Below are 26426 nucleotides of genomic sequence, written 5' to 3'. Positions count from 1 at the left end.
ATTCCCTACAGTGTGGAAACAGGCCCTTCGGCCCAACAAGTCAAACCACCCCTTGCAGCATCCCACCCAAACCCATACCCCTATAACCCACACACCCCTGAACACTACGGGCAATTTAGCATGGCCAATCCATCTAGCCTGCACATCTTTGGACTGTGGGAGGAAACCGGAGCACCCGGAGGAAACCCACGCAGACACAGGAAGAATGTGCAAACTCCACACAGACAGTTACCCGAGGCTGGAATCAAACCCGGGTCCCTGGTGCTGTGAGGCTGCAGTGCCAACCACTGAGCCACCGTGCCGCCCCAAGGATGTCAGTCACCTCAGTTCCATGTATCTCTATTAGAGTCTATGAGGTACGACTGTCCTGGATCCAACCATCTTCATTTGCTTTATCAATGCCATCCCTCCATCATAAAGTCAGAAATGGAATATTCATAGGTGAATGCAAAATGTTCAACACTATTCTCAATTCCACAAGTCCCTATCCAAATGAAGCAAAACCTGGACATTTTAAGGTTTAGGCTGATCAGTGCCACGTCATAAGTGCCACACCATGACTATTTCCAACAAGAAAGAGCTTTGTTCATTATCCCTTCATATTAATAACATTAACAATTTGCTCATTACAAAAACAATTAACTTTATCCCAAATCTTTATTTATGTGCTTTATACAGGATACCACAGGAATATACAAGTTGAAATAGGCTCTATTTGTGATTCTTTTCCTTTTACTGTTGTTGCTATTCCCCTCCATCAATATCATATGAGATCCTGAGCACAGAATATTCAACATGAATAACTTACCCAAGTCTATGGTAGATACTGATATGTTGAATCATCGGCCATTTATGCCTCATATCTCTGCAAATCTTCTTTATTTCAGCTTCAGCCATTGAAATATAAGCTTCATATTCAAGTCGAACAACTTTCTTTCCTTCAAAATTGTTCCTGGTTGTACCTACCAAAATGGGACATGTGTCTGTTAAAGGGGCACAGAAATCACTTAGAGAACCACCTTGAGCATCAAGGGATCTTGAAGAAATCTCTCCAAATTCTAGCCTTGGACCCTTTTTATATGTGAGCTTTCAGCTCAATTACCATGTTGTTCTAAGTTAATCACATTCACAATTGACACCTGCAGTTTCCTCAACCCTATTTGCACTAAAACGCCACCATAAGACATAGGAGCAGAAATAAGCTATTCTGGCCATGATCTCATCGAATGGCAATCTGATAACCTTCAGCTTCAAGAGCAAAGCAAACTGTATGGTAAGTGGGGAAGCCCTGGAAAACAGATACACAGAGAGATCTGGGTGTTCAGGTCCATTGTACCCTGAAGGGGGCAATGCAGGTCGATAGAGTGGTCAAGAAGGTATATGGAGTGCTTTCACTCATCAGATGGGGTATGGAGTGCAAGAGTTGGCAGGTCATGTTACAGTTATATAGAACTTTGGTTCGACCATATTTGGAATACTGCATACAGTTGTGGTCGCCACATTACCAAAAGGATGTGGGTGCTTTGGAGAGGGTGCAGAGGAGGTTCACCAGGATGTTGCATGGTATGGAAGGTGCTAGTTATGAAGAGAGGTTCAGTAGATTAGGATTGTTTACATTAGAAAAACGGAGGTTGAGGGGGGACCTGACTACTGTCTACAAAATCATGAGAGGTATAGGCAGGGTGGATTGCAAGAAGCTTTTTCCCTCAGACTGGGGGACTCAATTACTAGGAGTCACAATTTCAAGGTGAGAGGGGAAAAGTTTAAGGGAGATATGCGTGGAAAGTTCTTGACGCAGAGGGTGGTGGGTGCCTGGAATGCGTTGCCAGCTGAGGTAGTAGAGGCGGGCAAGATAGCGTCATTTAAGATGTATCTAGTCAGATATATGAATGGGCAGGGAGCAGAAGAATATAGATCCTTGGAAAATAGGCGACAGGTTTAGATAGAGGATCTGGATCGACGCAGGCTTGGAGGGCCGAAGGGCCTGGTCCTGGTCCTGTGCTGTAATTTTCTTTATTCTGCTTTCCTGCCTTTTTTGCTAACTCTTGATTTTCTTAATCATTAAAAATCTTTTCCCAGCCTCAACAGCCCTCTGCGGTCAAGAATTCTACAGATTCACAACCTGCTGGAGAAATTCTTCCTCATCTCAGTTTTACATATACAATATCTTATTCTGAAATTACATCCTCTGATCCTGGACACAATCATCACAAGGGGAAACTACTCCATCAAGTCCCCTAACAATTCAGTATTTTTCATTAAGTCTGTCCCTCTTTCTTTTATATTCTAATGACGACAAGCTCAACCTCCTCAACGTCTCATCGTAAGACAGTCCCTTAATGCCTGGTGTCAGCCTAGCGAACCTTGCCTGGATTACCTCCACTACCAATACATCTTTCCTTGATCAAACCAACATCTAACTTCCTTTCCCATTCTATATGTAAACTGACATTTAAAAATGCCTCAAAAAACAGAAATTGCTGGTAAAGTTCAGCAGTTCCTCAGAACAGGAAGGGTCACTGGACCTAAAAAGTTAACTCTGATTTCTATCCACAGATGCTGCCAGACCTGCTGAGCTTTTCTAGCAATTTCTGTTTTTGTTTCTGATTTCCAGCATCTGCAGTTCTTTCCGTTTTATTTAAAAACGGTTCATTTCCTCAAGCAGCATCCACATATATCAAAACTTCCATTTTCTTTCCCTTTGATTGAAGTACATTGCAATTGTAATTCTTTTAGCTTCCAATCAGTCACCTTTGATTTCCTTCATATCCTTCACCACTCAAGTCCAAACTCTTTTTCTCTGACAGGTCACATTTCCCTTGCTCCTCACTACTTCTGCCTTGCCTCCCGTCTCCCTTGCTCTTCTAGATTTTAAAATGCACTTCATCTTGATTCCGTGCGATCAAAGGCATAGAAAACAATTAAGTCTATTGTACATTAATAGCATTTATTCTTGATGCTCAGAGATAATGGGAACCGCAGATGCTGGAGAATCCAAGATAACAAAGTGTGAAGCTGGATGAACACAGCAAGCCAAGCAGCATCTCAGGAGCACAAAAGCTGACGTTTTGGGCCTAGACGCTTTCTGATGAAGGATCTAGGCCCGAAACGTCAGCTTTTGTGCTCCTGAGATGCTGCTTGGCGTGTTGTGTTCACCCAACTTCACACTTTGTCATTCTTGATGCTGTAGTGTATCTGTAAAAACAATCACAACTCAAATTACTGTCACTAAACTGTTTTAAGTTTTCACCATCTCCTGTACAGTTACGTTGTAAATTGTTGCATTCATTTACATAACACGTAAGTGCCTCGCTTTATTAACTGTGCTCATGGTAGCAGTTCCTACTCGTAATTACTTTGTATCACCAGAATGCAATCTTCTCAATGAACCTGATCCGTTCTGATGAAGGGTCACTGGACCCGAAATGTTAACTCTGATTTTTTCTTCACAGGTGCTGCCAGATCTGCTCAGCTTTTCCAAGCAACTTCTGTTTTTGTTCCTAATTCCATTCACCTCAAAACTGATGGCGTATTCATGCTGACTTTTGGAGTAGTGCAATATAAATTGTTTACACACGCTGGACTAAAATGACTTGCTTATCAACTCTATTTACAGCAAGTATATACTGCAATCTTAAAAATTACGAAGAGTATACTCTATGGTCTTAACAATAATCTAATGTATGCAGTTATACATCAAAACTTAAATTGTTACTTATACTAAAATCACATTAAGACAAACTCAATTTTTGTTTTATCCATAAAATTACATTTTTAATGCAAGTAATCATGTTTTACCTTATTCTGTGACATAAAAATATTCCATCTAAAAATATCATAAGTCTTCTAGTCATATACAAATGTGGAATCAGAAATAACTAATTAAATTTGCTTGACAACTATCCATTGGGCATGAAAAAATGAATTGATTCAGTTAGGTATATGAGATAAAGGAAACAATAAATTTCATATAAATAAAAATAAAAGAAAAACAAACTGGAGCTACTCAACAGGTCAATTTGAAATATTAAGCCAGTTTCTCTCTGCACAGCTACTGCCTGGCCCGTTGAGCATTTCCAGTATCTTCAGGTTTTATTTCAGCTTTCTAACATCTGCAATATTTTGCCTTTCTTTCAAAAATTTCACTGGTCACCCAGCATCTCCATTTAGATGAATGTCATGGCACCAAATCCGTTTTAATTAAACATTGGCTTGGTAGCAATTATAAAAATATTTCAGAAGTATTTTTTCTGAACTAAGAGTATTTGAAACAGAATAATCTTTAAAGATAATGTTACATATCATCGAAGTGAGTTGATAAATATGGGGGATTAAATTAAATACATTTTATTGCACAATTTATGCCCATCAGTGGTACAGATCATTGGTCATTAATATTAAACTAGGTTTGCTTGGGTAACTGTTTAGTCTAATGAGGATGTGGAGGTGCCAGTGTTGGACTGGGGCGGAAAAGGTCAGAAATTCCACGACACCGGGTTACAGTCCCAACAGGTTTATTTGAAAACACAAGCTTTCAGAGTCTCAGTCCCTCCTGTTGGACTATAACCTGGTGTTGTGGGATTTCTGACCTAGTGTAATCAGGACAACTTCTATAGAAGGCAATACCTCAATAATTCTACTTACACCCTTTTTAACATTAATGTCAGTTTTAAAGCTCTGAACAGAAACTTGGGTCAAGATTTAAATCTTTTAAGAAACAAAACGCTCTCCACAAAATAAATGTAACACATTTCAGACATCAAAATTTTCAGCATAATTATATACTCAAATAAATTGTTGACCGTGATTGTTAATTTGCATCTCCTGCATAGGTCATTTTAGAAGTCCGAACGTGACAAATAGAGCAAGGGTTTCTACTGATGAATTTTGAGACATTCAATTGGTTCTTGGGAAGAAACTCAATCTATTTGCAAGCACCTTATCCAATACTCTTTATAAAATATTCATGAACAGTAACTGCTCGCTATGTAGTACAACAAACTGTTCTGTAATGCGTTCCAGTGACAAGACTTTAAATGAATACCACTAGATTCACATGTTGGGCATTATTTTCACATGGCAAAATAATCAAGGTAAGAACAATCACACCGTATGTTTTTAAAGAAAGCAATTTATAAATATTATATATTTATGCGATGAGATAGATTTTTGCTCAATTACAACTGAAGTATTTGTTGCATTTGTTATATCAACTATACAGAAATCTTTATATCCTGTAGTTGTTAATTTGCAGTGGAATATTAAACCAAGATGTTAATTTCATAATATTCAGAACAAGATATAATCTCATGAAAAATTAGGCATCTTTTATATTGTATAAACATAATCACAAATTGTTGCTGGTATAAATTTTAAAAACCTTTATACAAACAGGAAGTTACTAACTTGAATTTAGGAGAAGATCTTGCATAATCTTAAAATTATTTTGAAGAAATTACAGCATAAGTGCTTTTATTTGTCCACAAATTATGAAAACTCTGGGGCGTGAAATGTTACCTTAAATAGTTGAAGGGATGCATTCTTGAATCAATGTAGATCTTGCGGGGTTGATGTCTCCTGACAATATTTGGTAAGCAATTTCAAGACGCTGACCCAGTGACAGTGAAGGAACAACACTATGTAGATAGTATGTGCAGTTATTTTAAGACACTGGTGATGGAAGTAGTAGTTATTGAATCTAGTGGCAGGATTCTGGCTCAGTCATGAATCACACAAGATTTCTAAAAAGTTTTTTGCAGTTTCACCAATCTAGCTTCATAGTCAGTATTTCATTCACACCCCTATATTGAGTCCTGAACTGAAGGTGAAGAAACTTTAGAGTCAGGAAGTGAATCATTCGAAGTTCACAAACGTTACATAGAAGGAAAGTGTAAATTCGCCAGATATTTAACAGGGCTTAAACGGCTAATTTAAGAGGACAGATTGAATGATTTGTTTCTTTTACTCCTTTGCATTCAGAAAATGAGGGGTTATTTCATTAAGGTGCCTAGAATGGCAAAGAAATTCAATAAGGTAAATGAAGAGAAACTTTTTTTAATGGTACAATCTAGAACAAGATTAGAAATTTGGAATTTTCTTCTCTATAAAGCAGAGCATGTTGAACCAAATTAAATTTTCAAAACAAAGTTCAGCAGATATTAGGTAAGGGCATGAAGGAAAATATAAGAAAAACAGGTAAATTCAGTCGAGTTACAGAGCCATCATGATTCATTCAGTGGTAGGCAGTGTCTGGCAAATCTCTATAGTTCTCGACTACTCTCTACTCTAATTTAGGATTTGGAGATATGGTCTTTTCTTCTTAATCCCTGAACCACGACTGCAGAATAAAAACAGGCTCTATTTCTGAAGCCACAGTTGGCACAGATGTACAACAATTCCCACCACTCCTTTGCAATTCAACTCTTAGACCCATTTCTGGACAGAGACTGCAAAGAAGTCTGCAGCTGACTGGTTCTGGCAGGATGCAAACTGAATAACTGAGGGCAGGATATGAGTGAATTAATGTAATTTGTGGACACACTTGATAACTCATTCCATCCAAGTACAGCTGAAATTGGCCAGATTAATTGTTGTTTGTGGTTAGAACGTAGCTGGGCAATTTCCCACATGGCTGCATAGATAGGTACCAGTGTTCCAGCTGATGAAATCAATCATAATGACTACACTGCAGAAGGCAGCCATCTGGCACTAGAAATTTTGCTTGTCACGCTCCCTGGCACTTACCCTGTAGCCAATCATTCTTATTCCCTCCTTCAGAGTTCATTGCTTTTGCAAAACCATAATTAAATCTGCTCCACCACCCAGACTCTAACCACTCATTGCAAAAGTAAATAAACCTGAAGTGATGTCACAACCTGACCAAAACTGCTTAGCTCGGGGCAAGAAGCTAGACCTAGTGCAAAGCCCTCAATACTACACAGTAGGAATGGTTCATGATAGATTGCCTGTGTTCTTTCAGTGAATTTGGATACTTTTTTAATGTCACATGACTGAATTGGCATTAATGATGGAAGAAATTCACATTTGATCGGATGAACAGACTTCCAAAATCTAAGGTCACCAAACTTCAAAGATAAAACTATTATATGAGATTTGCAACCAGCTAAATGGGTGACTGAGGAGATGGGTTGCTAAGGGCAAGTGAAATATTGGGGCTTTGTTTCTGAATGGAGACAATCTCTGGCTTATTTTCTCTAATGCCTCCCTTCTTGCCCCATCTCGTACAATCCAAATACTAATACCATTAATGGTTCTCTCTCAATAGAGTGTTGTTCCTCTCTCTTTCAAAACCATTGTATCACCCCTTTGTTCCAGTTCCTTAGCCTTAGTCAGTTGCCAACCCAATTCCAATCTCCCTTTCCTTGCCAAAGTTCACGAGAGCACTGTTGACTCCCAAATCCTCACCCATCTTTCCCAAAACTCCATGTTTGTATCCCTCTAAGCAGATTTCCATTCCATTACAGTATCCAAAAAGGTTCTTATCCAAGTCACAAATGACATCCTGATAAACTATCCCTCTACACATTTCTCAACCTGCCTGGAGCCTTTGGTACATATGACCACATTATCCTCCTCCTGTGTCACTCAACCAATGTTCAGTTAAGTGGCACTTCTCTCAGCTGGCTTCAGTCTTAGGTACTTAATCGTATCTCTCATTCATGTATTGTTATGTTTGGTGTCCAACAAGGATCTCTCTTCGAACCACTGTTATTTCTCAACTTCATGTTATTCCTTAGTGACATCTTTAAATAAAAACTGCATCGGTATTCCCATGAACACAGACGTTAATATGTATACAAATTAACATTTGTTCAAGGATATGTGCAACATGATAAAGCCAACACTTTTGCCCACCCCTTATTACTTAAGGTGACAGTAAGCTGTTTTCTTCAATTACTGCAGTCCTTTTGGTATGGTTACTTCCACAATTGCCTCTAATTCCTTTATGCATTTCACCCCAGTGACAATGAAGGAATAGTAATATAATTCCCTAGTCTGGCTGGTGTGAAGCTTAGAAAGGATCTTGAAAGTGGTAGCATTCTTGTGTGTCTGATAGTCTTGTCCTTCTGGGTATAGAAGTTATGAGTTTGAAAGGTGGTGTTAAAGGTGGCTTGGTGAATTGTTACAATGCTCAACCGTGGTGGATGAAATGATTTTTGACGTAGCAGATGTGGACAATCAAGCAGGCTACTTTGTCTTTAACATTGTTGAGCCTCCCAAATTGTTTAAGCCTCATTAATCGAGGCAGGTGGAAAATATTCCATCATACTCCTAACTTGTGCCTTGTAGATGGCAAACAGGCACTATGGAGTCAGGAACAGAATTTCTCCCCACAGAACTGCCAGCCTCTGAACTGCTCTTAGAGCCAAATTATTTGTATGATTGGTCCAGTTCAGTTTTGGATCAATGGTAAACCTCAGGTTATTGTCAATGGAGAAATGACAATGGTAATGCTGTTAAATGTCAAGAGAAGATAATTAGATGCTCTAGTGTTCACACGGTTATTAGCTCGCGTTTATGCAACGCAAATATTTATTGCCACTTATGAGCAAAAGCTTGAATGGTGTCCTGATTTTACTGCATACGGAAACGGACTGCCACAGTATCTGCGAAGTCATGAATGGTACTGAAGATTATGCAGTCTCCTGCAAGCACTCCCTCTTTAACTTTATGATGAAAGCAGGGTCTTTTAAAGAAATAGTTGAAGATATTTTGGCCTGGGACATGGCGCTGAAGAAGAACTCTTACAGTAATACTCATGGGCTGAGAGGATTAACATCCAGGAACCAGAACAATCTTGTTTTCTACTAGGTATGATTCCAAATAACAAGATTTTCCTGCTGTTTCCCAGGGATATTAATTTTGAGCGCTTGATGCTGCACTCAGTCAAAAGCTGCCTCAACATCAGCTTCTCAATTCCTCCAAAAATTGGATCAGCAAAAATTCCCTGTATTTATCTACTGGAAAGACCAAAGCCATAAGTGAACATTGGTTTCCTGGTTTCTTTCCTAGCTAATGAATTCCATCACAATTCTTCACAATTATCCAGGGTGAACAAATCACTCACAAATGTTTCTGTCACATCGGGTGCCACTTTGAGCTTCTGACTACACTTCCATGCAAACACAGACTGACTATTTCCACCTCTGGAATATTACCCGTGCCTCAAATCATCTGCGCTTAAAATCTTCATCATGCCTTTACTAGCTCCAGACTTTACTACATTCCAATGCATACCTGCTACGCCTCCCACATTTAAACCTCTGTAAATGGTCTTAACTCCCTACAAATAACATTTTATCACCATGGCTGGTCTCACTAGCTCCCTTGAAGAAAAGAGGTGAACTCAACAGGGTATGTGAGGGGTGCCCTTGAGATTAAGGCAACATTTGACCAAATGGGAATCAGATTGAAAACTCACTAGATGTTGCAGTCATACCTAGCACAAAGGAGGTCAATCATTTCTGTCCAAGGACATTACTCATTGTTTTTATGGGGTAGAATTCGAGGACTAATATCTTCAGCTGCTTCTTCAATTACCTTCTGTCCATCGTAATATCAGAAGTGGGTATGCTCACTGATGATTGCACAATGTTCAACATCATTTGCAACTCCTCAGATACTATACTAGTTTGTATAAAAATGCAGTGGGACCTAGGCAACATTCAGACTTGGGCCGCTAAGGGCCAAGTAACATTTGCATTACACAAGTGCCAAGAAGTGACCATCTCCAACAAGAGAAAATTCAGTCATTGTCCTGTGACATGTTATGCCACTACTATTGCTGCATCTTCCACCGCCAGCATCTTGGGGGTTAGTACTGACCAGAAATAGAACCAAGTTACATAAATATTGTACTGTAGCATGAAGCTGGTATGTCCACAGCAGATAGCTCACCTCCTGCCTTCCCAAAGACTGTCCACCATCTTCAAGGTACAAGTCAACAATGAGATGGAATATTCTCCACTTGCTTGTATGAGTGGAAGTGAAATAACACTCGAGAAATGGGCATAAAATGCAAACCCAGCCGGCAACGGCCACATCCCACGAATGCACAAAAAAGAAAAACATTGTTTGGCCTCATATCACTGTGTGCCCCAGGACAAAATCTGGTTGATTGCATCATTGTTTAGTACTTGGGAAGTTCCATAATGTTAAAAAGAGGTTGTTGTTGGGGTACTCCATGATCAGCACATTCACTCCTCTAGTTCTTTATTAAGACCTAAAACTGGACATTTGTTTCAAGACAGTCACTTCACAGATTTTACTAAATTTTGGAGATTCTGAACTCTGAGTTTGCAAAAAGATCTTACAGAGACTCCAACAAAGCCTGCATGTAGGCTCAAGACCAGCAAACTTTAACTTGGATTGGTCCTAGGAGAAAACAAGACATTAAACAGAGTGCAAGAATGAAGAGGTCTTGTTAAAATTGTACAAGGTTTTGGTGAGGACACGTCTGTTCAATGCTGGTCTTCACTTTGAAGAAAAAATAAACTTGCATTGGAGGTAGTTACAATGAAGGTTCACAAACTTAGTATTTCAGATAAGGGCATTGATTGCTCTATGATGATAGCCTGAACAAATTAAGTCCTTGTCCTCTGAAGTTTAGAAGAATTCTAATCGATCTCCTTGAAACATACAAGATTCTGAAGGGGCTTTATGGAGTTGACATGGTCAGGGAAGTCTAATACAGAGGACAGTGTCTCAAGATGATAAGCCAATCATTTAGGACTGAATCAGGAATAAATTTCTTCAATGGGGTATGAATCTCCAGAATCCTCTTCCCTAGAAGGTTATGAAGCCTCCATTGTCAAATAAATTTAAGGCTGGGCTAAGAGATATTTTTGGTTTCTTAGTAAATCACGGTGGAGTTGAAGCCCATGATCAGCCATGATAGTACTAAATAATGGAGCTAGCTCAAGAGACAGCATCAGCTATTCCTGCTCCTATTACTTGTTCTTGTGATCACTAAGTCTTGTCCCTATCAGTGAAAATACATCCTTAAAAAAAGTGCTGTACCTGATACTGAATATTCAAATCAAAATTAAGAGGGACAGATAATTATGGGCTAAAATTTTCACTCCATCAGCAAGATAAAAGTTGCCAAGAGATAAGTTGAAAGATTGCAGGGATATTAGTCAACTCACCACCTCAAAATCTACGTACAACTCTTCCACCTCTTCCCAACATGTATGGCAACTATCCAAGCCCAATAATTAGATTCCCTACAGTGTAGAAGCAGGCCCTTCAGCCCAACAAGTCCACACCGCCCCTTGAAGCATCCCACCCAGACCCGTTCCCATCCCCATAACCCACACACCCCTGAAGACTACGAGCAATTTAGTATGGCCAATCTACCTAGCCTGCACATCTTTGGACTGTGGGAGGAAACCGGAGCACCCGGAGGAAACCCGCGCAGACACAGGGAGAACGTGCAAACTCCGCACAGACAGTCTCCCGAGGCTGGAATCGAACCCGTGTCCCTGGTGATGTGAGGCTGCAGTGCTAACCACTGAGCCACCATGCGCCCTCAATTATTGCTAAGTAATTAAGATAATTGCTAAGTAATAAAGCTTATATGAAAAAAATCACAGGATAACTCAATATACTACCCTTTTCAGTTTCAAAACAATGTACCTGAGAGATTTTTGTAACAGAATAGTGAACATAAACATAAAATTATACTTAGATGTGCAAAAGCAATAGAGCAAGTTGGTATTCATAACAATGGTTTACATCAAATCTAAGAAAACACCAGTCTTTCTTTACGTAGTGACCTAGATCCTGTGATCCACCTGAGTACTAATGCTAACTTATATGAACTAAGTAAGAACTGTCAGCTTTCAACATTATTAATTGCAAATATTTGGTTGGAATATAATCAATAGCTGAAATACACCGTCCATATACCATACATTTCATTCTTTTTTCCAACAAATAATATAATTATATTATGCAAAGAGTATAGAGGTAGCAATGTACTTCATCTACAAGATGCACTGCAGCAAATCACCTAGCTTCAATAGCATCTTCCAAACCCACAAACTCCAACATATAAATACACAAGGGCAGCAGACATTGGGAATGCCATCACCTGCAAGTTCCCTGTCAAGTAACACACAGTCCTGGTCTAGAAACATATTGTTACTTGTTAACTATGGCTTGCTTCCTAACAGCACTGTGATTTCATCAGCTCAAACAGGACATGAATGGTTCTACACAGTGTATCAATACCACCTTATCAAGAGTTCAAAATACACATGAACAACAGATGAGTTCACCCTTGAACGCTCACAAATGGCACAAAAGAAATGAAAGATGGGGTGGAAAATGCAAAATGCTGTAAGAATAGTTGCCATTGTGTATAAGATTGGAATAGCTAGTTTGGGAGAATCGGAAGTTACTCCTCCATTCACAGATAGCCTTTCCTATGTTAACACACCAACTCCTCCAGTGGCAGGTTTTTTTTTCCCGGCTGTTTTTGATGCTTTTCCAGAGACAAAATCTATAAATGGAGGAGCAGCAGCAAGGGTGGCAAAGAGGGACCCTTTGACTGCAGGTTGGCAGTTATTCTGGCTTGTTGGGCCAAATAAGTGACATTAAGCAGTGACTGCTCCAACCACTTTGAGCAGCTATTGGATAATGAAAGGAGGGAGGAGGCAGCCAGAAACTTATTTATGAAATGCAGAGGACATATCAGGTCAAGTTTCATTTTATGGTCGGGTGGGTTGTGAGTGATCAAAAGCTCCTCAAAAAGCCTTCCTCCTACCTTTCCATCTACATTAAGAAACAAAACTTCTGAACTTATGGGTGATGTCCTAATGTTCTGTTGAAGAGAAATTTCCAATAAAAATTTTTAATGCTTCAATACCATTTTCAGTGTAAATGAACAATCAGGGATAAGGGAATGGAAACCTTTTCTCACTTCAGTCTGATAAAATCGGATATACAAAAAAAACTGCTAAACTTCATCCAGCTTTTCCCAAATGAGGATAATGATATACTGTTACCTTTCCATTTTGCACACCAGCAACTCACGTGACATATCAGATTGTAATTGCAGACTGAGGTTTTATTTGTCACAGTGACTGGTCTCAAGTCCAATGAGATTGGATTTAAGGCTGTCCAAATATTGTTCCAAGCGATATCCCTCAAGCTATCAGAGGGAAAGGTCAGCATCTCCCCAGCAAGCCAGGGCTGGGTTTAAACATGGATCATAAAGTGAAAGGACAGGTAATATGATCAAATTCCGTGCAAATGCATTCTCCTTCTCACCATCCCACACCATTTTTTTGGTAGGGTAGCTTACCATGTAAAAATTTGTTACTATGGTGCATTAAAAACTACAGTTCAAGGGTAGGAAATTGCTTACAAAGTGCTTTGAGACTTCTTTGAGGTCATGATAAAGTGTACTATAAATGCAAGTTTGTTCTTATTTTAGAATTTCGATTGTTCCATGGGGAGAATGACCATTTTGGACAACATTTGTCTATGATTATTTTATACACACAATAATATTAAGGATGAGGAACAAAATCATATCCTTTCATTGACTGTACTCAAATTTGATAATTTCAGATGCACCTTGCAAATTAAAACTGTAATAAAAAAATCAATTATTCTTTTATTAGAAGCATTAATTTTTGAGGACTACTTATCATTCACCTATTGTGTTATGCAAAGATTGAGGAAAAAGGGAACATTCAAGGCTGAACACTTGGGATAAAGTTGAACGTAGAAATTAGTTTGAAGACAAAGAGAAACTGAGAGAGCCAGGCAAGATTTTGGCAATAAAAACATGTAACCTCAGAATCAAAGATGTGGGTAGCTATCATAATTTGATGAGAAGCTACACATAATCTAAAGGTTTGATATGTGTTCTTTTTTCAGCTCTATAACCAACCAGGTCAGAAGTAAAAACTGGCAGTCCATCTGATCTTGAAAAATAAATTCAATGACATAACCAATAAAAATGAAGACTTTTCGGGCCGAGACCCTTCATCAAAAAAAAAGCTTTATTTTTCTGAAGGGGGTCTGGGCCCGAAACGTCAGCTTTTGTGCTCCTAAGATGCTGCTTGGCCTGCTGTGTTCATCCAGCTCCACACACTATTATCTCACAGTCCAGAAAGCCTGTTTGCATAACAATACTATTTTGTGTTCTTGGATAGATCTTCCGTTCACAAAATAAGCTGTATTTTTTTAATATCTGTGTATTAATGTGTGTATTTCTGGTCTTATGGTGTCTGAAAATCTGAGATCATAGTTGCTTAAGTGGTTATGCAAATATTTACATAAAAACTGATTTCTGTATGTTCTGGCACATCCAAAATATTTCACTAAAACAGGTTAAATATGGAGTGAGTCAACATGTATACACTTGAAACCAATTTGCTTACAACTTGGGTACACAAACAACAAATCATCAATGATCAGTTAATTTTCCTTCAGTCGCTCTGGTTCAGGAAATATAACTGACTGGGAACTCACAAATTTTGGGTCCTGTTAACCCAAACTGACTCCCGTCCAAAAACCCAAGGATGCTAAATTTAATTTGATTTTGATTTTATTGTCATCTAAAGCATTTACAAATATCAATGTCATAATGTTATTTGGTATAAGACATAATTCTTCTTCTTCAATCTCTCTCTGAAAGCAGACACTATTTATCTTCAAAAAAGATAGGGGGACAAGGGGGCTGCAAGTCTACATCAGCTAAACCAAGGATAAAGGTCTAAATATTTTTCTAATCAACTGGTTCAGAGATGTTATTATCTGCCTCTGGAGCAGGTGGGTCTTGAACGAGACCTCCTGATTCAGAGCTATGGATGCTAGCACCACACCTCAAGAACCCTAACATCAAGTCCTTTGCTGTTAGCATTAATTTGATCTGGAAGCCTGCTGTCACTAAGTAAGCTACCAGTCCCCATTAAATGTAAATACAAATCAAATCAGTAACTCCACCCATACGATGATCAGCGACGATTATAGAAAGACTTCAAAAACTACAAAACAGTGCATCAGAGGCAAGAGTTCAGATGGCACCAAATTATTATTTTCCATTCCAAAACAGGTAATCTATTTCAGTATACGTTGAAAACACATAAAAAGCATGTTTTTTTTAATGGAAGACACAATACCAATGTCCTAATTTTAAGCTTGCATGCCAGACTGATTTGTTCCAAAAGGAAAGTTAAGGACGGGCACACAGTTTCGTGTAATAGATAGCAGTAACAGTACAAAAAGAAATACAAAAAAGAAAGCGGTGTGTCATTTTGTTCTTCATCTGAGCCGTACTGAGCAGGATGATGCTGAAACAAAGCTGTAGCATTTCTCAATAGTTGGACGAGGGAAAAGTGAAATAAAAAAGGTAGCTATGTCCAGTCAAGTATGGAAACCTGCCATATAAGACATTGTAAAAACAAAAGAACTAGGCTTAAGCCTGCTCTCTGATGCACAGGCATCAAATCAGGTGTCAAGAAAGAGGACCATGTGTACCAATCCTGCTGTTCATCATGCACACAATCACTTTGGCCAGTATTATGCCTCTTTCCAAGTAACCAAGCAATGGGATTCTATAATTTGAGGGACAGATAGTATCCTATGCAAGCCGGATCAGGAGTCCCGCATGGTGTGTTGCCTGCCCAGTGCCAGGGTGCGGGACATCTCCGACCGGGTTAAAAGGATATTGGAGCGGGAGGGGGAGGATCCAGTTGTTTTCTTCTACGTTGGGACTAACAACATAGGCAAAGCTAGGGCAGAGGACCTGTTCAGGGATTATGAAGCACTAGGAAAGAAATTGAAGTACAGGTCCTCAAGGGTCATAATCTCCGGATTACTGCCCGAGCCACGTGCTAATTGGCACAGGGAAAAGAAAGTTAGGGAAGTAAACACGTGGCTAAGGGATTGGTGTGGGCAAGAGGGATTCCATTTCATGGGGCATTGGCATCAGTTTTGGAACTGGGGGGGGGGGATCTGTACCGTTGGGACGGTCTCCACCTGAACCGATTTGGAACCAGTGTTCTAGCAAAAAGGATAAATAGGGTGGTCGGTAGGACTTTAAAACTAGTGAGTCAGGGGAAGGGAAAGTGAAAGAGACAGGGAGTATGGAGTTAAATGGAAAGATAAGCAACAGGATAGCATGTGTACAGGTGGATTTAAGCTCGAGGCAGACTAGGAATACAGCAAAAAGGAAGGATAGCTTAAGACATCTTGGGATTTCCAGCCTCTCTAATAATGATAAGAAAGCTAGCATTAAGGCACTTTATCTAAATGCTCGTAGTATTTGCAACAAAGTAGATGGGTTAACAGCACAAATCCTCTTGAATGATTATGATGTGGTAGGCATCACAGAGACATGGTTGCAGGGAGCTCAGGACTGGCAGTTAAGCATCCAAGGATTCACAACATATCAAAAAGACAGGGAGGTGGGCAGAGGGGGTGGGGTTGCCTTGTTAGTTAAGAATGGAATTAAATCTACGGCACTAAATGACATAGGGTCAGAGGATGTGGAGTCTGTGTGGATAGAGTGGAGGAGCCACAAAGGCAAGAAAACTATAATGGGAGTTATGTACAGACCTCCTAACAGTGATCAGGACCAGGGGCACAAGATGCACCGAGAAATAAATAGGGCATGTAAGAAAGGCAAGGTCATGGTGATCCTGGGGGACTTCAATATGCTGGTGGACTGGGTGAATGATGTTGCTGGTGGATCCAAAGAAAGTGAATTCATGGAATTTTTCCAGGATGGCTTTTTGGAACAGCTTGTGTGGAGCCCACAAGGGAGCAGGCTATTCTGGACTTAGTGCTATGTAATGAGCCAGACTTTATAAAAGACCTTAAAGTAAGGGAACACTTAGGAGGCAGCGATCATAATATGGTAGAGTTCAGTCTGCAGTTTGAAAGAGAGAAGGCAAAATCGGATGTAATGGTGTTACAGTTAAATAAAAGTAATTACAGGGGCATGAGAGAGGAATTGACGAAAATCGACTGGAAGCAGAGCCTAGCGGGGAAGAAAGTGGAGCAACAATGGCAGGAGTTTCTGGGTGTAATTGAGGACACAGTACAGAGGTTCATTCCAAAGAAAAGAAAGATTATCCGGGGTGGGATTAGACAGCCATGGCTGACAAAGGAACTCAGGAAATATAGCAAAGAAAAACAGACAGCCTATAAAGTGGCCAAGAGCACTGGGAAATCAGAAGATTGGGAAGGCTACAAAAACAGACGGAGGATAACAAAGAGAGCAATAAGGAAGGAGAAGATCAAATATGAAGGTAGGGAGCTAGTAATATTAGAAATGATAGTAAAAGCTTCTTTCAATACATAAGAAACAAATGAGATGCAAAAGTAGATATTGGGCCGCTCCAAACTGATGCGGGAAGGCTCGTGATGGGAGATAGGGAAATAGCTGAAGAACTTAATAAGTACTTTGCATCAGCCTTCACATTGAAAGACATGAGTAGTATGCCAACAATTAGGGAGAGCCGGGGGCAGAGTTGAGTACGGTAGGCATTACAAAAGAGAAAGTGCTAGAAAAGCTAAAGGGTCTAAAAATTGATAAATCTCCTGGCCCCGATGGGCTACATCCTTGAGTTCTGAGGGAGGTAGCTGAGGAAATAGTGGAGGCTTTGGTCGTGAATCTTTCAAAAGTCACTGGAATCAGGTAAAGTCCCAGATGATGGGAAAATTGCTGTTGTAACTCCCTTGTTTAAGAAAGGATCAAGGCAAAAGATGGAAAATTATAGGCCGATTAGCCTAACCTCGGTAGTTGGTAAAATTCTACAATCCATTGTCAAGGATGAGATTTCTAAATTCTTGGAAGTGCACGGTCAGATTAAATCAGGTCAGCATGGTTTTAGTAAGGGGAGGTCGTGCCTGACAAACCTGTTAGAATTCTTTGAAGAGGTAACAAGTATGTTAGACCAGGGTAACCCGGTAGATGCTATCTATCTAGGCTTCCAAAAGGCCTTTGATACAGTGCCTCACGGGAGGCTGCTGAGCAAGCTGAGGGCCCATGGTGTTCGAGGTGAGCTACTGGCTTAGATTGAGGATTGGCTGTCTGACAGAAGGCAGAGAGTTGGGATAAAAGGCTCTTTTTCGGAATGGCAACCGGTGATGAGTGGTGTCCCACAGGGTTCAGTGTTGGGGCCACAGCTGTTCACCTTATACATTAATGATCTGGATGAAGGGACTGGGGGCATTCTGGCGAAGTTTGCCGATAGTACGAAGATAGGTGGACAGGCTGGTAGTACTGAGGAGGTGGGGAAGCTGCAGAAAGATTTAGACAGTTTAGGAGAGTGGTCCAGGAAATGGCTGATGAAATTCATTGTGAGTAAATGTGAGGTTTTGCACTTTGGAAAAAAGAATACAGGCATGGATTATTTTCTAAACGGTGAGAAAATTCACTAATCAGAAGTGCAAAGGGATCTGGGAGTGTTGGTCCAGGATTCTCTAAAGGTTAACTTGCAGGTAGAGTCCGTAATAAAGAAAGCGAACGTAATGTTGTCATTTATCTCAAGAGGGTTGGAATCTAAAAGCAGCGATGTGCTTCTGAGGCTTTATAAAGCTCCAGTTAGGCCCCATTTAGAATATTGTGTCCAATTTTGGGCCCCACACCTCAGGAAGGACATACTCGCCCTGGAGCGTGTCCAGCGGAGATTCACACAGATGATCCCTGGAATGGTAGGTTTAACATATGATGAACAGCTAAGGATCCTGGGATTGTACTCATTAGAGTTTAGAAGGTTGAGGGGAGATCTAATAGAAACTTACAAGATAATGTATGGTTTGGAAGGGGTGGACACTAGGAAGTTGTTTGCGTTAGGCGGGGAGACTAGGACCCGTAGGCACAGCCTTAAAATTAGAGGGGGTAAATTTAAAACTGAAATGAGACGACTTTTCTTCAGCCAGAGTGTGGTGGGCTTGTAGAATTCATTGCCGCAAAGTGCAGTGGAGGCTGGGATGTTGGATGCCTTGAAGGCAGAGATAGACAAATTCTTGATTGCAAAAGGAATCAAGGGCTATGGGGAGAGTGCAGGGAAACGGTGCTGAATTGCCCATCAGCCATGATTTAAATGGCGGCGTAGACTTGATGGGCCGAATGGCCTTACTTCCGCTCCTATGTCTTATGGTCAGTTCCTATGAGATTACCTTCTGCAATGTTTTGCCAGACTATTGTTGACCTCCTCTTAGAACATAGAACAGTACAGCACAGAACAGGCCCTTCAGCCCACAATGTTGTGCCGACCATTGATCCTCATGTATGCACCCTCAAATTTCTGTGACCATATGCATGTCCAGCAGTCTCTTAAATGACCCCAATGACCTTGCTTCCACAACTGCTGCTGGCAACACATTCCATGCTCTCACAACTCTCTGTGTAAAGAACCCGCCTCTGACGTCCCCTCTATACTTTCCTCCAACCACCTTAAAACTATGACCCCTCGTGTTAGCCATTTCTGCCCTGGGAAATAGTCTCTGCCTATCAACTCTATCTATGCCTCTCATTATCTTGTATACCTCAATTAGGTCCCCTCTCCTCCTCCTTTTCTCCAATGAAAAGAGACCAAGCTCAGTCAACCTCTCTTCATAAGATAAGCCCTCCAGTCCCGGCAGCATCCTGGTAAACCTCCTCTGAACCCTCTCCAAAGCATCCACATCTTTCCTATAATAGGGCAACCAGAACTGGACGCAGTATTCCAAGTGCGGTCTAACAAGATCTCACGACTCTTAAACTCAATCCCCCTGCTAATGAAAGCCAAAACACCATATGCTTTCTTAACAACCCTGTCCACTTGGGTGGCCATTTTAAGGGATCTATGTATCTGCACACCAAGATCCCTCTGTTCCTCCACACTGCCAAGAATCCTATCCTTAATCCTGTACTCACCTTTCAAATTCGACCTTCCAAAATGCATCACCTCGCATTTATCCAGGTTGAACTCCATCTGCCACCTCTCAGCCCATCTCTGCATCCTGTCAATGTTCTGCTGCAGCCTACAACAGCCCTCTATACTGTCAACGACACCTCCGACCTTCGTGTCGTCTGCAAATTTGCTGACCCATCCTTCAATCCCCTCATCCAAGTCATTAATAAAAATTACAAACAGTAGAGGCCCAAGGACAGAGCCCTGTGGAACCCCACTCACCACTGACTTCCAGGTAGAATATTTTCCTTCTACTACCACTCGCTGTCTTCTGTTGGCCAGCCAATTCTGTATCCAGGCAGCTAAGTTCCCCTGTATCCCATTCCTCCTGACCTTCTGAATGAGCCTACCATGGGGAACCTTATCAAATGCCTTACTGAAGTCCATATACACCACATCCACGGCTCGACCCCCATTAACGTTTCTAGTCACATCCTCAAAAAACTCGATAAGGTTTGTGAGGCATGACCTACCCCTCACAAAGCCGTGTTGACTGTTTTTGATCAAGCCATGCTCTTCCAGATGGTCATAAATCCTATCCCTCAGAATCCTTTCTAACACCTTGCAGACGACAGAAGAGAGACTTACTGGTCTGTAATTGTCAGGGATTTCCCTATTTATTTCTTGAAGAGAGGAATTACATTTGCCTCTCTCCAGTCCTCGGGTACGACTCCAGTGGACAGCAAGGATGCAAAGATCTTCGCGAGTGGCGAAGCAATTGCATTTCTCGTTTCCCAAAGCAGCCGAGGACAAATCTGGTCCGGGCCTGGCGACTTGTCAATCTTAATGTTTGACAAAATTTTCAGCACATCAGCTTCCTCTATCTCTATCCATTCCAGCATGCACACCTGCTCTTCAAAGGTTTCATTCACTACAAAGTTCGTTTCTTTTGTAAAGACAGAAGCAAAAAACTCATTTAGGGCTTCCCCTACCTCCTCAGACTCCACACACAAGTTCCCTATGCTATCCCTGATCGGCCCTACTCTTTCTTTGACCATTCTCTTATTCCTCACATAAGCGTAAAATGCCTTTGTGTTCTCCCTAATCCGTTCTGCCAAGCCTTTCTCGTGCCCCCTCCTGGCTCTCCTCAACCATTTTTGAGCTCCTTCCTCGCCTGCCTGTAATCCTCTAGAGCTGAGCTTGACCCTAGCTTCCTCCACCTTATGTAAGCTACCTTCTTCCTTTTGACGAGAAGCTCCACCGCTCTTGTCCTCCAAGGTTCCTTTATCTTACCCCTTCTTGCCTGTCTCAGAGGGACATATTTATTCATCACTCGCAACAACTGTTGCTTAAACAGTCTCCACATGTCCATAGTGCCTTTACCATGGAACAATTGCTCCCAGTCCATGCTTCCTAACTCACGTCTAATCGCATCATAGTTTCCTCTTCCCCAATTAAATATCCTCCCATTTTGCCTAATCCTCTCCTTCTCCATAGCTATGTAGAATGTGAGGCAGTTATGGTCACTATCACCAAAATGCTCTCCCACCACAAGATCTGATACCTGCCCCGGCTCGTTTCCAAGCACCAAGTCTAGAATGGCCTCTCCCCTCGTCGGCCTGTCAACGTACTGAGTTAGGAAACCCTCCTGAACATACCTTACAAAAACAGCTCTATTCAAATCTTCTGCTCGAAGGAGGTTCCAATCAATATTGGGAAAGTTAAAGTCACCCATTACAACAACCCTACTACGTCCACACTTTTCCAAAATCTGCCGACCTATGCTTTCTTCAATCTCCCTGCTGCTATTGGGGGGCCTGTAGTAAACCCCTAACGAGGTGACTACTCCCTTGCTGTTCCTAATTTCCACCCATACTGACTCGGTAGGCAGATCTTCCTCGAAAATGGAAGCTTCTGCAGCTGTGATACCCTCTCCAATTAGTAGTGCTACACCCCCTCCTCTTTTTCCCCCCTCCCTATTCTTTTTAAATGCTCTAAACCCTGGAACATCCAGCAACCATTCCTGCCCCTGAGAAACCCATGTCTCTGTTTTCTGTGTCTTCTATCGGGTTCTCATTTTACTGGTTAGCTGGATGTTCTGGATTTTGCATCCACAGCACATAAGCCAGCCAACTAATATGTTTTTGTTTCACATGTTGGCTTACTGCAGCTACTTTGTTCTCAAATCCAATTATCTTGCTCTTCAATTTACCTATCCAGCTAATAGTGAGGAAGTTGTAATGCTTTTCAAAGTCTGAAATCATAGAACATAGAACATAGAACATAGAACAGTACAGCACAGAACAGCCCTTCAGCCCACAATGTTGTGCCGACCATTGATCCTCATGTATGCACCCTCAAATTTCTGTGACCATATACATGTCCAGCAGTCTCTTAAATGACCCCAATGACCTTGCTTCCACAACTGCTGCTGGCAACGCATTCCATGCTCTCACAACTCTTTGCGTAAAGAAACTGCCTCTGACATCCCCTCTATACTTTCCACCAACCAGCTTAAAACTATGACCCCTCGTGCTAGCCATTTCTGCCCTGGGAAATAGTCTCTGCCTATCAACTCTATCTATGCCTCTCATTATCTTGTATACCTCAATTAGGTCCCCTCTCCTCCTCCTTTTCTCCAATGAAAAGAGACCGAGCTCAGTCAACCTCTCTTCATAAGATAAGCCCTCCAGTCCAGGCAGCATCCTGGTAAACCTCCTCTGAACCCTCTCCAAAGCATCCACATCTTTCCGATAATAGGGCGACCAGAACTGGACGCAGTATTCCAAGTGCGGTCTAACCAAAGTTTTATAGAGCTGCAACAAGATCTCACGACTCTTAAACTCAATCCCCCTGTTAATGAAAGCCAAAACACCATATGCTTTCTTAACAACCCTGTCCACTTGGGTGGCCATTTTAAGGGATCTATGTATCTGCACACCAAGATCCCTCTGTTCCTCCACGCTGCCAAGAATCCTATCCTTAATCCTGTACTCAGCTTTCAAATTCGACCTTCCAAAATGCATCACCTCGCATTTATCCAGGTTGAACTCCATCTGCCACCTCTCAGCCCATCTCTGCATCCTGTCAATGTCCCGCTGCAGCCTACAACAGCCCTCTACACTGTCAACGACACCTCCGACCTTTGTGTCGTCTGCAAACTTGCTGACCCATCCTTCAATCCCCTCATCCAAGTCATTAATAAAAATTACAAACAGTAGAGGCCCAAGGACAGAGCCCTGTGGAACCCCACTCACCACTGACTTCCAGGCAGAATATTTTCCTTCTACTACCACTCGCTGTCTTCTGTTGGCCAGCCAATTCTGTATCCAAGCAGCTAAGTTCCCCTGTATCCCATTCCTCCTGACCTTCTGAATGAGCCTACCATGGGGAACCTTATCAAATGCCTTACTGAAGTCCATATACACCACATCCACAGCTCGACCCTCATCAACTTTTCTAGTCACATCCTCAAAAAACTCGATAAGGTTTGTAAGGCATGACCTCCCCCTCACAAAGCCGTGTTGACGGTTTTCCATTTTCAGTTCACTGGTCACGCATTTGCAGTGAATTCCCATATGCACTGTTTTACTGAAGTTATTAACCCATTACTATTGGGTGTCAATGTTAGCCCAATGACAAACCTTTGATCTCGAGAGACGGGTTCAAGTCATGCATCAAAAATTTGAGCACATAATCAAGGCTGAAACTTCTGTAAAATACTGAAGAAATACTACTTCTGCTGGGAGTATACCAACGTCCTGTCTGTCCTTTCAGGTGGATAGTATTGAGCCTAAGGCCTTATCTCTCAACCGATATCTTTCCTTAAACCAATGTAAAAATAACATCAGGTACATGGCCACTATTGCATTAAAATGTGGGAGTTTTACATTCACAACATTACAATAATGACTATACTATAAAACTATGTCTTTGTTTGCAAAGTTGGGACATCCAGTAATCATAAAAACATGTACAAATGTTCCTTGAGTCAAGTATATTTTCAGCAATTGCATAATCTTTTATTCCACCTTGACTTCTCACTGCTCATTCATCATCAGTTCTACTGCTACATGCATTAGAATGACCAAGCACATCCTTACAGGATAATAAAATGTGAGGCTGGATGAACACAGCAGGCCAAGCAGCATCTCAGGAGCACAAAAGCTGACGTTTCGGGCCTAGACCCTTCATCAGAGAGGCATCCTTACAGGACACCAGTTTTCATTTTGTACATTCCCACTGTGCTAACTACTGTGTTAACGTAAAAATCACTCATTATGGTGTTATTGCCAGGAATTTCCTTGCAATTGCTCCCACCCTGCCACCATAACTGCAAAGGAAGTGCAGCACTGTCCTCAGTTACAATCATATTTTTAAAAAAATACAGCTCAGAGCCACTTATTTCCAATTTAACAAGATTCAGATGTGTTATATTGTCCAGCAGAAATCAGCTATTTTGCTTTAAACAATCACAGAAGCAAATCTGGACTGAAGTAAAATAGTCAGTCGACCAACATTGCTTTGAAATTTTCAGGAAGGAAAAGTTTATAGCATGCTATCCATTTTGCTAAGTTCTACAACCCATTGTCATCATTTGCATGAAAATTAGACAAATTCAGAAGTTACAAAACTAATTTAAAAAGCAATTTGCATTTGGAGATATTGCTCATAACGTCAGGACATTCTAAGGAGCTTTTTGAGGCAGCCAAGTTTATGCACAAGACTCCACAGAAGAAATCAGGACAATGGCTGGATCATCTTTTTTGATGCTGCTTGAAAAATAAAATTTGGACAGGAGGTGGTGAAGAACTCCCAGTGCTTCAAGCAGGGAAAGGGAAGCTTTTCCACCCACTAGAAAGGACAAACAGGGCCTTAGCATAATGCCTCAACCTAACTACAACACCTCCAATTCTGCCACACTTCCCGAGCATTGCATTTAAATATCAGCCTAGATTACACGCTTATATCTACGGATTGGAACTTGAAGCTACAATCTCAGAAGCACTGAGTCACAAAACACTCATTTTGATAACAAAAATAAATACAGATAAAATGACAGTCACACAAATGCTCAATGATGCAGAAAGCATTTGATAAAATCCTACTCAAAAGCAACATGAGATTAAAGTAGAGGTGATCCTTCGTAAGCTTTGGAGGGAATAAGGGTTTCCCTCAAATAAATGGAACAGCAGGTACCAATAGTATAACGAACGACAGATCTACTGAATGAACATTCTAAAGACCAGTTTTGGGGCTGATCATGTGAAATTAAGCAAAATTAATAACTGATACTAAAGTGGGGAAAGGGAGATTGGTGAGTGCCATGTCTTATATGACAACCAAGGGATTGATATATATACATGTGGGATGATAACATGGGTCTGTGATATAGTAGTGATTACAGAGATGTAGATCAGGGATGAACAGGATTAGCTGTTTAATGTTCCACGGTATAGATGGCATAGGGAGCATAGAAAGGGGAGGCAAGAGAGGATGGGGAGTGGTGTTTTGATTAGGGATAACATTATGGCAGTACTTAGGGATATTCCTGGGAGCACGTCCAAACAAGTTATTTTGGTGGAACTGTGAAATAAGAAAGGACGATCACCTTATCAGGATTGTCCCACAGAAACCCCCAATAGTAAGCAGGAAATTTAGGAGCAAATATGTAGGGAAATTGCAGATAGCTGGAAGAATAATAGGATTGTCATAGCAGGGGATTTTAACTTTCCAAACACAGGCTGGGACTGCCATGGTGTTCAGGGATTCCACGGAGAGAAATTTGTCAAGTGCGTACAACAAAATTTTCTGATTCACTACATGAATATATCTACTAGAGAAAGTGCAAAACTTGACTTGTTCTTGGGAAATAAGGCACGGCAAGTGTCAGTGGGGGAGCACTTGGGGCCAGTGACCATAATTCTATTGGCTTTAAAATAGTGATAGAAAAAGACAGACCAGATCTAAAAGTCAAAGTTTTAAATTGGAAGAAGGCTAATTTTGACGGTATGAGACAAGAATTTTCAAAAGTTGATTGGCAGCATTGTTTGCTGGTAAAGGGGTAGCTGAAAGTCTTCAAAAATGAGATTACAAGAGTCCGTAGACAGTATGTTACTGTTCGGGCACAGGGCAAGGCAGGTTGGTGCCAGGAATGCTGGATGACTACAGAAATAGAGGCTCTGGTCAAAAATAAGAAGGAACTATATGTCAGGTAAAGGCAGTAGGGATTCAGTGCATCCCCAGAAAACTATGAAGGTAGTATGAGTATATATAAGCGGGAGATCAGGAGAGCAAAAAGGGGACATGAGATAGCTTTAGCCAACAGAGTTAAGGAGAATCTAAAGGGATTCTACAGGTACATTAAGGATAAAAGAGTAACAAGGGAGAGAACAGGGCCCACAGGAGATGGGGGATATATTAAACAAGTTCAGTGTTACTTTGGAGAAGAATATGGAAGATACAGAACATGAGGAAATAAACAGCAACATCTTGAAAAAAAAAACTTCCCTGGATGTATTCCCAGAGGTGGTGGCGTTGGGT

The 26426-nt window shown here is 41.0% G+C and overlaps 1 protein-coding gene across 1 annotated transcript in view; it reads right to left on the bottom strand.

Moving 5' to 3' along the window:
- The window catches only part of LOC125456804 (molybdopterin synthase catalytic subunit), a 58840-nt gene that overhangs the window by 8525 nt on the left and 23889 nt on the right, over positions 1 to 26426 (bottom strand). Inside the window, exon 2 of the mRNA XM_048540222.2 lies at positions 809 to 962. Within this exon, the coding sequence (XP_048396179.1) occupies positions 809 to 962 (154 nt within the window). The remainder of the gene's footprint in view (positions 1 to 808; positions 963 to 26426) is intronic.

This window comes from Stegostoma tigrinum, chromosome 1, assembly GCF_030684315.1.
Source record: "Stegostoma tigrinum isolate sSteTig4 chromosome 1, sSteTig4.hap1, whole genome shotgun sequence".
NCBI classification, from domain to species: domain Eukaryota; kingdom Metazoa; phylum Chordata; class Chondrichthyes; order Orectolobiformes; family Stegostomatidae; genus Stegostoma; species Stegostoma tigrinum.
This window is presented reverse-complemented; position numbering and strand designations above follow the sequence as displayed.